Genomic DNA, 14,239 nt, shown 5'->3' with positions numbered 1-14,239 from the left:
AGGAACATTTTGGTCTCAAGGATCAAGTGCTTGTGAAAACATTTTGTAAATGGAAACTTGCTATACAAGTGTAAGATATTGTTATTTCTGAGATCAAATTCCTAGCTGGAACCTGAAGTTTGATACCTATAAGAGCATGTTCTAAACAGCAGGCTGTGGGAAGTTGTCTTGCTCTTTAGTTTCATGTGGTTAGTTAGAAACAGCACTGGATTAATGACCAAGCTGGCTTGGGTTCTGGGTCTGGTGTTGCCACGAACTAGCCTTATAACCTTCTGAGAGTCCTCCCTACTTTTTTTTTTGCAAAAATTAGGGGGTTGGTTTAGATGACCTTTAAGGGCCCTCTATCTATGACAAACAATGGATGGCAAAATGACTAATCCAAAATTTCGGAACCGTGAAAAGTAATTTTTCACATGAGGCATAATGCCAACATTTGCTGACAGTCACTAAGTCGATTTGTTTACTGTCTCCCTAGGTTGATACTCGTATACTGTGTGTGAATCTGGTGAGACGAAATGGGCCAATTAAAATGTGGGATCCAAGTTTTCATAAAGCAGATGACAAAGTAGTTTATGGAGTTTCATATTTAGAACCATGCAGGGGCTGGCCCAGTGGTGCAGCAGTTAAGTTCGCATGTTCTGCTTCGGCAGCCTGGGGTTCATTGGTTGGGATCCCGGCTGCGGACCTATGCACCGCTTGTCAAGCCATGCTATGGCAAGCATCCCACATATAAAGTAGAGGAAGATGGGTACAGATGTTAGCTCAGGGCCAGTCTTCCTTGGCAAAAAGAGGAGGATTGGCAGCAGATGTTAGCTCAGGGCAAATCTTCCTCAAAAAGAAAAAGAAAAAGAAAAAGAAAAAAGAGCCACGCAATATACCCAAACAGAATCATTTTGGGAACTTGTGTGCTGCCTTTAGTGTGATTTGGACTTAACCAGAACATTTAAGTTGAAGTTCTGCTTCTTTCCCTTACTAGCTGGGTGACCTTGGGTAAATCCCTTAGCTGTCTTGATGCTCCATTTCCCAACCTGACGAATGTGTATTATAATGCCAGTTTCATAGGGATTCTGTTGAAAGGGTAGAAATGATAATATTCTTGGAAGAGCTTTGTACACGGGAAAATATTGTACACACAAAGTCTCTGCTTTGATGTTCATAGGGCTGAGTCGTCTAGAAGTATAGCATTGCCTGTTTTCACACATCTTAATGAATGAAGTTGGTAAAGAGGATAATCAAGGGCCATGGGTATTAAAAAAGAAAGGAAACAGAAGAAATAATTGGTTTCAAAACCTGGACAAGAACCAGAAATGGAAGCTGGAGTTTTGAATGTTGACATTGGAGCAAGAGATTTGTCAGGAGACCAGGGCTTCAGCTTAATAATTATTCCCTCCTCAGAGCCATTACCCTGGGCCTTATTAAGTGAAGTTAGGACCTTTAGGGATCTATATGTGGGCATAATATAATAATTCTCAAATGACACTGTGTGACCTTAAGGCATAATCATCAGACTCGAGAATCAAGTAGAATTTTCATTAAACTAACTCTAACAAAGAGAACTCATAATAACTAGAAACAAAGACTCAGCACAAATCTAAATAAAGGATGCCACTTCCCAAATATTGAGGTCAATAGTTCAGAGATATTTTCTTGTTTCATGCATTGGCAAAACTCATTTTTAAGAGTCTGCACAATTTTATATTCTTTTCCCTCTTTCTCATGCCTTACAAAGCCATAGTATCTTGGTTATTTTATTCCTCGGATTCTCAATATCTTGGAAAAATAAATATATGTTTTTTCCTAGTGGTAAAATAAACAATTCTATTAGCTCCTTATGGCAGTCCAAATGTCAATCTCTGTCTACACTCTTCTCCAATTCTTATCCTAGGAAACTGAAACTTATCCTTCCTCACGTGCTCCAATGCCACGTCATCTGTGAAGGCTTGCTTGCTTACCCCACGCTGTAATTCACTCTCCCCATGCCTCTCACAGCACTTTATTCATATTTCAGCTTTAGCCTCTGTTGCATCAAATCATAGTTGTTCGTTAACGTGTTTGTTACTCCCTCTAGACTGTAAGCTCCTTAAAGAGAAAAGCATGTTTTTTTTTTCCATTTTTAGGTCTCAGGACCTCACAAAATATCTGATGTTGGGTATGAGATGAAATTAGAAGGGAGATGGGAAGAACTCAGTGCCTGAATACTTGGCCTCATTTTTGACCTGCATCTCTCCTCTGAACTGGATGTCTGTCCAAAAGACAGAGCCAAGAAAAAGGTAGTCTCTTGATTATCATTCATCTCTTTTGTTTGCCTACTTCCATCTTCCTTTATTGCTCCAGTCCCTCATTTCTTTGATCTTCCCTCTCTTCTCACCTGTAATAAACAAAAATGTTCACAGTGTAAACAAATAAAGCAATACATGGATTATAATATAAAGTATAAAATAAATATTCATGATTATATGCTGATATAAATACATAATTGAATAAAAATTTAAATGGGGAAGAATAGACAAATTTCTGATTCAGTAGAATTCCAAATAATTTATGTAGATACTTCCCCCTCAACTTAGGGAAGTGTAACTCCCTACTCCTTAAGTGTGGGCTGAATATGGTAATTTCCTTCCAAAGAATATAACATGGGAAGGGAGAAGAGAAAGTAAGTTTACACTGGAGAAACCTGACAAACACCACCTCTGCGAGATGATCAGTCAATATCAATAGTGACGTCATGTTTATGTTATATACCCTTGATATGATGTATGAAAATGACACTTTACTCTGTGATTTTCTTCCAAAAATTCATAACTTCTTGTCTAAGCATCAGACAAATTCAATTTGAAGGACGTTCTACAAAATACCTGACCAGGATTCGTCAAGAATGTCAAGGTTATCAAAACAAAGTCAGTCTAAAAAACTTGTAGCTGAGAAGAACCTATAGACACGTGATGACTAAATGTAATGTGGTATCCTGGATAGGATCCTTGAACAGAAAAAGAATATTAGGTAAAAAATAAGATAATCTGAATAAACTAGGAACTTTAGTTAATAATAATGTGTCAATATTGGTGAATTAATTATGATAAATGTCCTATAATAATGTTAATAATAGGGGAAACTGAGCACGGTGTATACACATTCAGTCTTATCTAAAGTAGATATCCCCCACTCAATTAATTCCTATTGAGTTACCATGTTTATTGCTTTCATAGCAATTATTGCAGTCTATAATTATCTTTTTATTTGTTTACTGTATGCCTCTCCCATCAGATTGTAAACTCCGCGAGGGCAAAGATCTTCTCTGTTCCTTCACTGCTGCGTTCTCAGTATGTTCCAGGTTGCCACACATAGGAGATATGCAATAAATAACTGTTGAAAGAAGGAAGGAATTATTGTTAGTTGTAACCAAGACTTGTAGGGTCATTGCAACTGGAGCAGAATTAACTCATTACATGACATTATAGATAGAACATGCTTCATGCTTTCTCTAAAAAGAGGTAGTGGAGAAATTGCCTTCGATCTGGTCTCCCTCTCTCTCTCCCTCCCTCCCTCCTTTCTTTCTTTCCTTCTTTCTTTCAATAATTAAAAGAATAATATCCCCAAGCACCTTGTGAAGTATGAATAACATGATGTTGCCTGGGGTTTCTTCTTGGAAGATGTGTAAATAAGGGTGCTAAGGTACATTTGTTCATCCTAGGAAATTTCTCACTTCTCTTAGTACCTTAATTAAGTCAACTGGAAAAAATACACATTACCACAGATGTACACCATAGGAGACACAGACTTTCTCCATGGAGAGGTTGTCACTGAAACAGAAGCATCTAGCTACTAAGGATAAAGATAGTCTCTCTCTGTGCACAGCTGGGGGTTTCCCCATCCTGGGATCACTAAAAGAAAGGTTGTGACAAAGAGGCTGGGAAACTGGAAAGACAGTCACAAAAAAATAGTTGAATGTTAGGCCCTGGGCATAGTGCATCTTTCTACATGTTTAATGAAGAACAGTAGTGGGCAACTAAGAAAGAATTTTATATGATCTGTTTCAGTCTTTGAAGTATTTCTGTACTTTGATTGGTGTGTTCAGTTTCTTCCATTAGGTTATTTAGCCTGAACTTCTCCAGATGATTTTTTTTTTTAGTGCCACCCGTTCATTGTTGGAAGTTTTATGAGATGTTCAAAGATATATTAGATATGGTCTCTGCCATCCATGAGATCAGCATCTGACTTGGGAGATAAAACACACAGGAATGAAATGTTGCCCTAATAATAAAGTCCAAGGTGAGACTGTCCCTTGAAAGGGATATTGTCATAGTTAGAGGAGGGAGGACAAGAAGAGTAAGGTAAGGCTTCACAGTGGAGGCAAAAACTGAGCTGGCCCTGAAAGGATAGCTGTGAATTAATGATTAATAAATTAATTCAATATTTTTGAAATTCTAGGCACCACACTAGCAGAAATAGCTTTTTCTTCCAAAAAGGTCACAGTGTACTGGAGGGAGATAAATATGACACTACAGCGTTACAGATGCTGTGATGGAGTTATATACAAGGTACAGAAGGAACACAGGGGGACAATGTAGTCACTTGTCCTGGATGGGGAGGGTGGTCAGGAAAGCCTTTTTAGATGAAGTGTGGCTGAGCTGAATAGCTCATTAAAAAACACATCTCCTTAAAAGATATGTAATAGGAAAGAATGGTGGTATATCACTTAGAGTTTAACCATTCTCCTTATTTTAAACAGAAAAGATTGAGTGCTGTGAGATAGGTGCTTACCGAATCATTGAAAGGGATGGAGAACTGGGGTCTAGGCTGGGACTCTAGGAAAGACTCTGCAGCACAGAACTGGCCACCCAGATGAAGCACCACATTTATCTGAAAGAGGCTGGGGATTCAAGGAGTCCCCACTGATGGAGTTTTTGGCTACAGAGCCATACTCCTTCTGTTAGACTCTCAGCAGTAAAATGGATGCCTCATTCTCAGGACACCTCTCTCTCCAGGTTACTCAGTTTTAAGTCATGTCTTGGAGTGCATCTGGTTGGTGGAAACTAGATTACATTCTAAATTTCTAGGAAGTCCAGGAGTTTTCAGCTTTTTAGGTTCTAAAGTGTGTGAAGACTCACCAGATGGTGGTTGGAACAGATGATGCACACACCAAGTTGACATGTCCTCCACAAGTTGCACACTGACCTCAAATGACAAAGACCATCTAGTACCATACTCTTGGGTAAGTAGGCTGTCTAACCGGACTGGCGAATTACAGATCAGAAAATTGTCTCACACCAGTTAAACACTTCGAGGATATTCAAGTGCGTAATGTTTAATTAACACACACACATACACACACACACAACATAGTTGGTTATCTGCTGTCCCCACTGATTTATTTGATCTTTTATTGAGATATAATTGACAAATGACATTATATTAATTTCAGGTGTACAACATAATGATTCACTATTTGCATATATTTCAAAATGATCATCACAAGTCTAGTTAACATGCATCACCACACGTATTTACAATTTTTTTCTTATGATGAGAGCTTTTAAGATCTACTGTCTTAACAACTTTCAAATATACAATACAGTATTATTAACTATAGTCACCATGCTGTACCTTACATCTCCATGACTTATTTATTTTATAACTGGAAGCTTGTACATTTTGACTCCCTTTACCCATTTCACCTACCCCCTACCCTCCACCTCTGGCAACCATTAATCTGTTCTCTGCATGTGTGAGTTCAGTTTTTTATTTTTAAAAATATGGAATGCTTCATGAATTTGAATGTCATCTTTGCACAGGGACCATGCTAATCTTCTCAGTGTCATTCCAATTTTAGTATATGTGCTGCAAAGTGAACACTCATTAATTTTAAATAATGAGAAAGTCACACGGCAACATCTGACTTTCAAAAGACCTCAGAATGAAACCGCTTTTGGGAGGGAGTGTTTCCCAAGTCAGATGCCCACAGAATCCTAGCACTTGGTCTTTCTGTCCTACTTAGGAGAAGAGAAGGGCAACAGCTATTTCATTTGTTCTTGCCCAGGTTGTTCTTTCACTTGCTGATTAGGAAGAAGCTAAGTATCTATTACCATCAGAGTTGGAGAACACTGCAGAAGCCTGTTGAATGTGAGGAGAATTGGCCAGAGCATTGATAGAAGTAAAGAGAACGTGGGAGAATTAATGAATCAAAGTCAGTTCTTGAAGATATCTTAAATATTAACAAGCTTAATCCTCTTATTTTGTAGATACTGAGACTGAGGCTTGAAGGATGACAGTGACTTTTCCAGTTTACAGCTCCTAGAAACCATGTCTCCTGAATCTCAGTCCAATGATATCCCTTCCAGAGAAGCAATGATAGATGCTTTGATGCCCGATGCACTCCTTGCTGCCTGTTGCAATAACCCAGAACTCTTCTCATCTTTTCACAGTCCCAGAGACTCCTCAAATATTCTGCTTTCCTCTGTCAGCCCTATCCCCATATCCTCATGTGATTTGTTTTTTCCAGTTTTTTTTGACTCACCTTTTCTTCATTATTTTCCACTCTGGATAACAGAACTCTTTCCTCTGCTTCTAAACACTGCAATACCACAAAAGGATGACAAGAAAAATTAGAGACTACTTTGGATTTTTTTTCTGGGTGTAATTGCAGAGTATGCCTGTCCATTTAGCTCTCTGTAACATTGGAATAAAATGGAGCAACATTAATAACATCAGTTCTACAGCAAGTGAAAGTTACAAATTCTCAAAATTTTCTACGAGTGATTGAAGTTTAAAGATATCCTTGCCCTCAACAAAATATTAGCAAATCAAATACAACAATACATTAGAAGGGATCACATACCACAATCAAATGGGATTTATTCCAGGGATTCAGGGATGGTTTAAAATCTGCAAATAAATCAATGTGATACACCACGTTAACAAAATGAAAAATAAAAGTCACATGATCATCTCAACAGATGCAGAGAAAGCATTTGACAAGCTCCAACATCCATTTATGATAAAAAAAAACTCTCAATAAAATGGGTACAGAAGGAAAGTACCTCAACATAATAAAGGCCCTATATGACAAACCCATAGCCGACATCATACTCAATGGTGGAAAACTGAAAGCCGTCCGTTTGAGAACAGGAACACGACAAGGATGCCCACTCTCACCACTCTTATTCAATGTTGTACTGGAAGTTTTGGTCAGAGCAATTAGGTAATAAAAATAAATAAAAGGCAGCCAAACTGGAAAGGAAGAAATAAAACTGTCACTATTTGCAGATGACATGATTCTATATATAGAAAACCCTAAAGAATCTACCAAAAAACTATTAGAAATAATAAAAAAATACAGTAAAGTTGCAGGGTACAAAATGAACATACAAAAATCAGTTGCATTTCTATGCACTAACAGCAAAATAGCAGAAAGAGAAATCAAGAATACAATCCCATTTATAATCACAACAAAAAGAACAAAATACCTAGGAACAAATTTACCCAAGGAAGTAAAAGATCTATACACTGAAAACTATAAGAGATTATTGAAAGAAATTGGAGAAAATATAAAGAAATGGAAAAATATTCCATGATCATGGATTGGAAGAATAAACATAGTTAAAATGTCCATATTACCTAAAGCAATCTACAGATTCAATGAAATCCCAATCAGAATCCCAAAGACATTCTTCATGGAAATAGAACAAAGAATCCTAAAATTTATATAGAACAATAAAAGATCCCAGATAGCCAAAACAATCTGAGAAAAAAGACCAAAGTTCGAGGTATCATACTCCCTGAATTCAAAATATACTACAAAATTATAGTAATCAAAACAGAATGGTACTGGCAGGAAAACAGACACACAGATTAATGGAACAGAGTTGAAAGTGCAAAAATAAAACCACACTTCTATGGACAGATAATCTTTGACAAAGGAGCAAAGAATATACAGTGGAGAAAGGAAAGTCTCTTCAATAAATGATGTTGGGAAAATTGGACAACCATGTGCAAAAGAATGAAAGTAGACCATTATTTTGCATGACACACAAAAATTAACTCAAAATGGATTAGACTTGAATGTAAGACCTGAAGCCATAAAACTCTCAGAAGAAAATATAGGCAGTACACTCTTTGACATTGGTATTAGCAGTATGTTTTCAAATACCATGTCTACTCAGGCAAGGGAAACAAAAGGAAAAATAAACAAATGGGACAACATCGGACTAAAAACCTTCTGCACTGCAAAGGAAACTATTGACAAAATGAAAAGACAACCTACCAATAGAGAGAAAATATTTGCAAATCATATATCTGACAGGGGGTTAAGTTCCTAAATATGTAAAGAACTCATACAACTCAACAACAGAAAAAACAAACAACCTGATCAAAAAATGGGCAGAGGATATGAGCAGACATTTTTTTTCCAAAGAAGATATATAGATGACCAACAGGCACATGAAAAAATGTTCAACATCGCTAATTATTAGGGAAATGCAAATTAAAACTACAAGGAGATATCACCTTACACCCATCAGAATGTTTATAATTAGCAAGACAAGAAATAATAAGTGTTTGAGAGGATGTGGAGAAAAGAGAACCCTCATACACTGCTCGTGGGAATGCAAACTGGTGCAGCCACTATGAAAAACAGTATGGATATTTCTCAAAAAATTAAAAATACAAATACCATATGATCCAGCTATTCCACTATTGGGTATTTATCCAAAAAACATGAAATCAGTAACTCAAAAATATTTATGTACCCCTATGTTCATTGCAGCATTGTTCCCCATAGCCAAGACACGGAAGCAACCCCAGTGCCCGAAAAATGATGAATAGATAAAGAAGATGTGGTATATATATATATATATACACAATGGAATACTACTCAGCCATAAAAATTTGTGACAACATGGATGGACCTTGACAGTATTATGCTAAGCAAAATAAGTCAGACAAAGTCAAATACCACATGATTTCACTCATATGTGGATAAGATAGACAAACAAATAGATAAGGAGAACAGATTAGTGGTTACCAGAGGAGAAGGAGATGGGGAGAGAGCGAAAGGGATAAAGGGGCACGTATGTACAGCGACAGATAAAAACTGGGCTGTTGGTGGTAAACACAATGTAGTCTATATAGAAACTGAAATATAGTAATGTATACCTGAAATTTACACAATCTTGTAAGCCAATATGACCTCAGTATAATAATTTTAAAAAACCCTTGCTATGGGGCTGGCCTAGTGGCGCAGTGGTTAAGTTCGCATGTCCCACTTCGGTGGCCTGGGGTTTGCCGGTTCAGATCCCTTGTGCAGACATGGCACCGCTTGGCAAGCCATGCTGTGGTAGGCATCCCACATATAAAGTAGAGGAGGATGGGCACGGATGTTAGCTCAGGGCCAGTCTTCCTCAGCAAACAGAGGAGGATTGGCAGCAGTTAGCTCAGGGCTAGTCTTCCTCAAAAAATAAATAAACAAAATAAAATAAAATAAAATAAATCCTTGCTAAAATTGGATCCAATATAGCAAAGTAGGTGATCTTCTTTTAATGCACAATAATAATAACTACCCACTTCCTTCAAATGGATATTTTATAGTCCTCATTTGTATTTTTCATTATCTGTAGTTCTTAGGGAACATAGGATTTACAGATATAGAATCAAATAAAACATTAAAAAATTAGTATTAGCAATAAATGTTTCAAAAAAGTTTTTAATAAAAACGCACACTTATTAGTAACATTTAAAAAATCTAAAAAAACAGGAAAAAGTTATCTCCAAAGAAAGTCCTCTTCAATTCCATAGATATTTATGGAGTACCAGCACTGTGAAAGGAGCAGTGAAGAATACAAAGAACAGAAAAAATGGTAAAGCACAATCTTTTTGTATAAAGAGCATACAATTTTTATGAAAGGCAAGACACCTTCCCCAGATGTAATTTATCTCTTGATATTGAATCAACCGGGTCTAATAAACGCTACCCACTGTACTTAGATACTGGGAATTCAAAGATGAATGCTACATTCTCCATTCCCAAGGAACTCACAACTATTGAAATATTTCTTTTCCCATTCAGATGGTATAAAAAAAAATTATGAACTACTAGTGGATTTCAAAAGAGCAAGATAGACAACTCAGTGCCAATCCATAGTAAAATTCTGGAAATGCATGATTAAACAGGTCATTTTTAAGCATTTTGAAAAGCCTGGCGATTACTAAGAGCCCGTATGAAGTGACCCAAGATAAATCCTGCCAAATGCACCTTATTTTTAAAATAAGGCTTCGAAATGGTTAGGGTTATACAAGTGCTGTATGAAAGGATTTGATATGCTTCCTGCGTTATCCTTCTTGGAGAGAGGGTTTATTATAGATTGGATGGTGAATTGGTTATTTTTTGCTGCAAAACAAACCATTCCAAACTTAATGGCTTAAAATATCAATGAGTTTATTTGCCCATGTTTCTGTGGGTCAGCATTTTGGGCTAGCTCAGCTGGGCAGTTCTTCTGGTCTTACTGGAGTCACTAATGTGGCTGCAGTCTTCTGGTGGGTTGACTGGGTTGCTTTAGGGAGCCTCAACTTGATGGCTTCTCTCTGCTCCACAGGTTCTCGTCCTAGCCTTGGCTTCTTCACGTGGCAGTCTCAGGGCAGCAAGAGAGGATAGTTCCCAAAGGGTAAGTGTGAGCCTCTGCTTGAAACACATTTGCCAATGTCCCATTGGCCAAAGCAAGTCACATAGCCATGAGGGGAGGGGACCATCTAAAGGTATGGATACAGGAAAGTGGGATTCACTATGGGGGTCATAATTGTGACAATGTACCACAGATGGTATTAATTGAGCATATTTCTATCTAGTTGGACAACAATTTCCAAAGAGGACTACCATAGATGCTGCATTCAGCCTGTCCTATTCTAGATATTTATTAATGATTTGGATGAAGGAAATAAAATATGATTGTAATTTTGACCAGGACGCAAAACTATGATGAATAAAATAAACTCTGAAGATAACTTTGGCGTTTTGGATCAGTTGGCCAAAACCAATAAAAACACAGTATATCAGTGTGAAATGAAAAGTCCTACATCTATGTTAGTAAAATAAATTATGGTCAGGCAGAATTAAAAGCTATATGAAAACTATGTGGAGGTTTTATTTGATACTAAATTTTTGAGGCTAACATGATCAAGATGAATTAATGAAAATATAGTTCACAGGTCATGAAAAGTAACAGTTCCCCAGAATGAAATATTCCCAGTGTATTGTGTTGATTTCTGGGTGAAATATTCCCAGTGTATTGTGTTTATTTCTCGGTGAAAATCTGTAGAAGGGTATGGAGCCAGAGAAAATCTAAAAAGTGGCTGGTATGATGAGAGGGTTCAAATATAATCTCCTGAAGAAAAGTTGATAGAGTGCTTGCTCTAGAGAAAAGGGACTGATGACTGTAGAAGATGCAAAATCTGTCCTAATACATGTGAAGAGCTGTCATGTAGAAGAAAGCTCTAGAGGCTAAAAACAGAATTCACGGGAGGAAGTAGTTTGTAGATAGATGTTAGCTCAAGATGAGGAGCTAACTTTAACAACTCGAGTTGTCCAACAAGAAATGAAGTGTCTTACAAGTTAATGGTCTGTCTCCTTGGAAGGTCATGCAGAGTCTGGAACACTGAGATGCTGCAGAAGAGATTCATGAGGAATCCAAGATTCAATGATGCCCGCTTTGTTCTTCTCCTATATTTCCACTTATTAAATTAAATAAGATTTTCCTCCATTTTTGTTATCCTTTTTATTACTGGAGTGCTCTTTAAAAGTTATGAAGAGAATCATGAGTTTTCATTTTGATTAACAAAACAAAAAACTTAAAAAAAAGTCACACTTCCTTTGGCTAACTTCAGTGCTTTTTCTGCCATTCAGGACCTGCTGGCCAATATTTAGAACATAATGTTATGATCTTGGAAGGAACACATGGAAACTTCTAGTTCAACTCTGCCATTTCAGAAATAACGAAGGTGAAGCCCAGAGAGACAGAGAGACTTGCCTGAGGTTACACGTACTCCTACTGGCAGAGCAAGCCTCGAACAAGGAGTGTGGCATTGTAAGAAGACAGTGTAGTCTCTAGATTTCTAAAAACTGTGTTTTCATTGTGGATATGTCTTTTATTAGCCATCTTAGTTTCTTGTCTAAAAAATGAAGACAGTGATACTTACCACAGGCTAAGTGAGATAACCCATATAAAGTGCCCAGTGTACAATAGGTGTCCAATAAATGTTGATGCTCCTTCTTTCATGCCCAGGACATCATGTTGCCCTACGTGATGTAGCTATATTTCAATTAGACAATAGTATTCATTTACTCTGGTGCTCCTAGAATAATGGGCCATGTCTCATTTTGATGAAGACATTCCCGGCTCACGCATGTCATCCCAGCATAACTATTAATAGCATCCCACTTCACTCTCAAAAGTGATCCAATTTTAAAAAGTCATAGGATCATCCTACCTAGAACTTTTTCAGGGCTTTTTTTAGGGCATCTTTTAGTTCCCTGTTCCTCATACTATAGATCAAGGGGTTTAAAATAGGAGTGATAAAAGTGTAGACCACGGACACCACCCGGCCCATCTCAGGAGAGTAACTGGAACTGGGGGACAAGTATATGAAGCTGGTGCAGCCGTACTGCAGGAGGACCACTAAGATGTGAGAGGAGCAGGTGGAGAAGGCTCGGCGGCGCCCTTCTGCTGACCGGATCCTCAAAATGGCTGCCACGATGAAGACATAGGAGATGGAGATCAGCGAGAGGGGGATGCTTAGGACGATGAAGCTGATAATATACAGGGCAGTCTTGTGAACACGTGTATCTGCACAAGCCAGGCGCATGACTGCAGGCATGTCACAGTAGAAGTGATAGATTTCATTGCTGTTGCAGAATGGAAGATGGAAGATTAAAATTGTCAGTGGCATCAACAGCAAAAACCCCAGCACCAGGGACCCTCCCATCAGCTCCACACACAAGGGCCAGCTCATGATGAGGGTGTATCTCAGAGGGTAACAGATTGCTGTAAACCGGTCATAAGCCATGACTGCAAGCAGGACACAGTCAGCCCCACCCAAGAAGACAAAGAAAAACATCTGGGTTCCACATCCAGTGATGGAAACAGGAGTTTTGCCCATTGAAATAAGGTTTGCCAAGGCCAGTGGGGCGAGGGAAGATGTATAGAAGATTTCCAGAACTGCCAAGTTAGCCAGGAAAAAGTACATGGGAGTGTGGAGGGAGTGGTTGATCTGGACAATGACTGCAATTGTGGCATTTCCACTGAGGCTGGTCAGGTACATCACCAGGAAAGCCACAAAAATCACCACCTGTACTGTAGGATCAGCCGAGAATGGACGAAAGAAGAATCGAACATTTGCAGTTTTGTTTATTTCTTCCATGGATAGTATATTGGACCTATGAAAAGGAAAGGTGACAGGAGACTATAGGCATCTCTCACTCAATATGAAGCTTTCTCAACTCCTCCATTCAGTGTTGGAGCACTTTCTGAGGTACCTCAGCAATTATGTGCACACTTTCATTTTAGAGCAGATTATGTAATATTATAATTTACACACTTGCCATCCCCTCATCTTTCCTCCTCTACCCTCAGGTACCAAAGACTGAGAAATCCTCAACTGATGATCTTTGTTTTGATTCTGGTGCCTAGTACAGTGCCTGATATAGAAAGCTTTCCAAGAAATGTGTGCTGAATGAATTAATGAACAAATTCAAAGTTAAAGTTAAAAGTTACCAAATGGATAAAACAGGGTATCAATTCAATGTGTGAAACTTGAAATAAAAAATTTTAGGAAAGTATAAGTAGATGCATGCCACAATTTAAATAAAATTATGCTACTGGTACAGTGTGATGTTGCATCACAAACTGTAATTTAGCTCAAAATCTAGAGACTTTATTGATTCATTCTGCTTACTCTCCTTTATCCAACTTGTTCCTGAATGTTGATAGTTTGTCCTTCAAAAGTTTCTCAGGGGCCAGCCCCATGGCTGAGTGGTTAAGTTGGCACACTCCACTTCGGCAGCCCAGGGTTTCTCCGGTTCAGATCCTGGCCATGGGCATGGCACCACTCATCAGGTCATGCTGGGACGGCATCCCACGTGCCACAACCAGAGGCACTCACAACTGGAATATACAACTATGTATTGGGGGGGGGGGCTTTGGGAGAAGAAGAAGAAGAAGAAAAAAAAGGAAGATTGGCCACAGATGTTAGCTCA

General features: G+C 38.2%; 1 protein-coding gene, 1 long non-coding RNA gene and 1 other non-coding gene across 3 annotated transcripts; 1 reads left to right on the top strand and 2 right to left on the bottom strand.

Moving 5' to 3' along the window:
- Positions 1-2,122: 2,122 nt before the first annotated feature.
- LOC124228926 (uncharacterized) lies at positions 2,123-11,995 on the top strand. The gene is made up of 3 exons (XR_006885813.1): positions 2,123-2,270; positions 10,587-10,655; positions 11,891-11,995. It is a non-coding gene; the product is annotated as an uncharacterized LOC124228926 (long non-coding RNA).
- Positions 5,748-5,853, bottom strand: LOC124229663 (U6 spliceosomal RNA). Its single transcript, XR_006885927.1, has one exon. It is a non-coding gene; the product is annotated as a U6 spliceosomal RNA (small nuclear RNA).
- Positions 11,996-12,474: 479 nt separating the features above from the next.
- LOC124228511 (olfactory receptor 10V1) lies at positions 12,475-13,404 on the bottom strand. Its single transcript, XM_046643071.1, has one exon. The coding sequence runs from the start codon at positions 13,402-13,404 to the stop codon at positions 12,475-12,477; it is 930 nt and encodes a 309-aa protein (XP_046499027.1).
- Between the last annotated feature and the right edge of the window lie 835 nt (positions 13,405-14,239).

Source organism: Equus quagga, chromosome 17, assembly GCF_021613505.1.
Source record: "Equus quagga isolate Etosha38 chromosome 17, UCLA_HA_Equagga_1.0, whole genome shotgun sequence".
Classification (NCBI taxonomy): Eukaryota; Metazoa; Chordata; class Mammalia; order Perissodactyla; family Equidae; genus Equus; species Equus quagga.
Note: the sequence above shows the minus strand (reverse complement) of the source record. Positions and strands in the feature narration are given on the sequence as shown.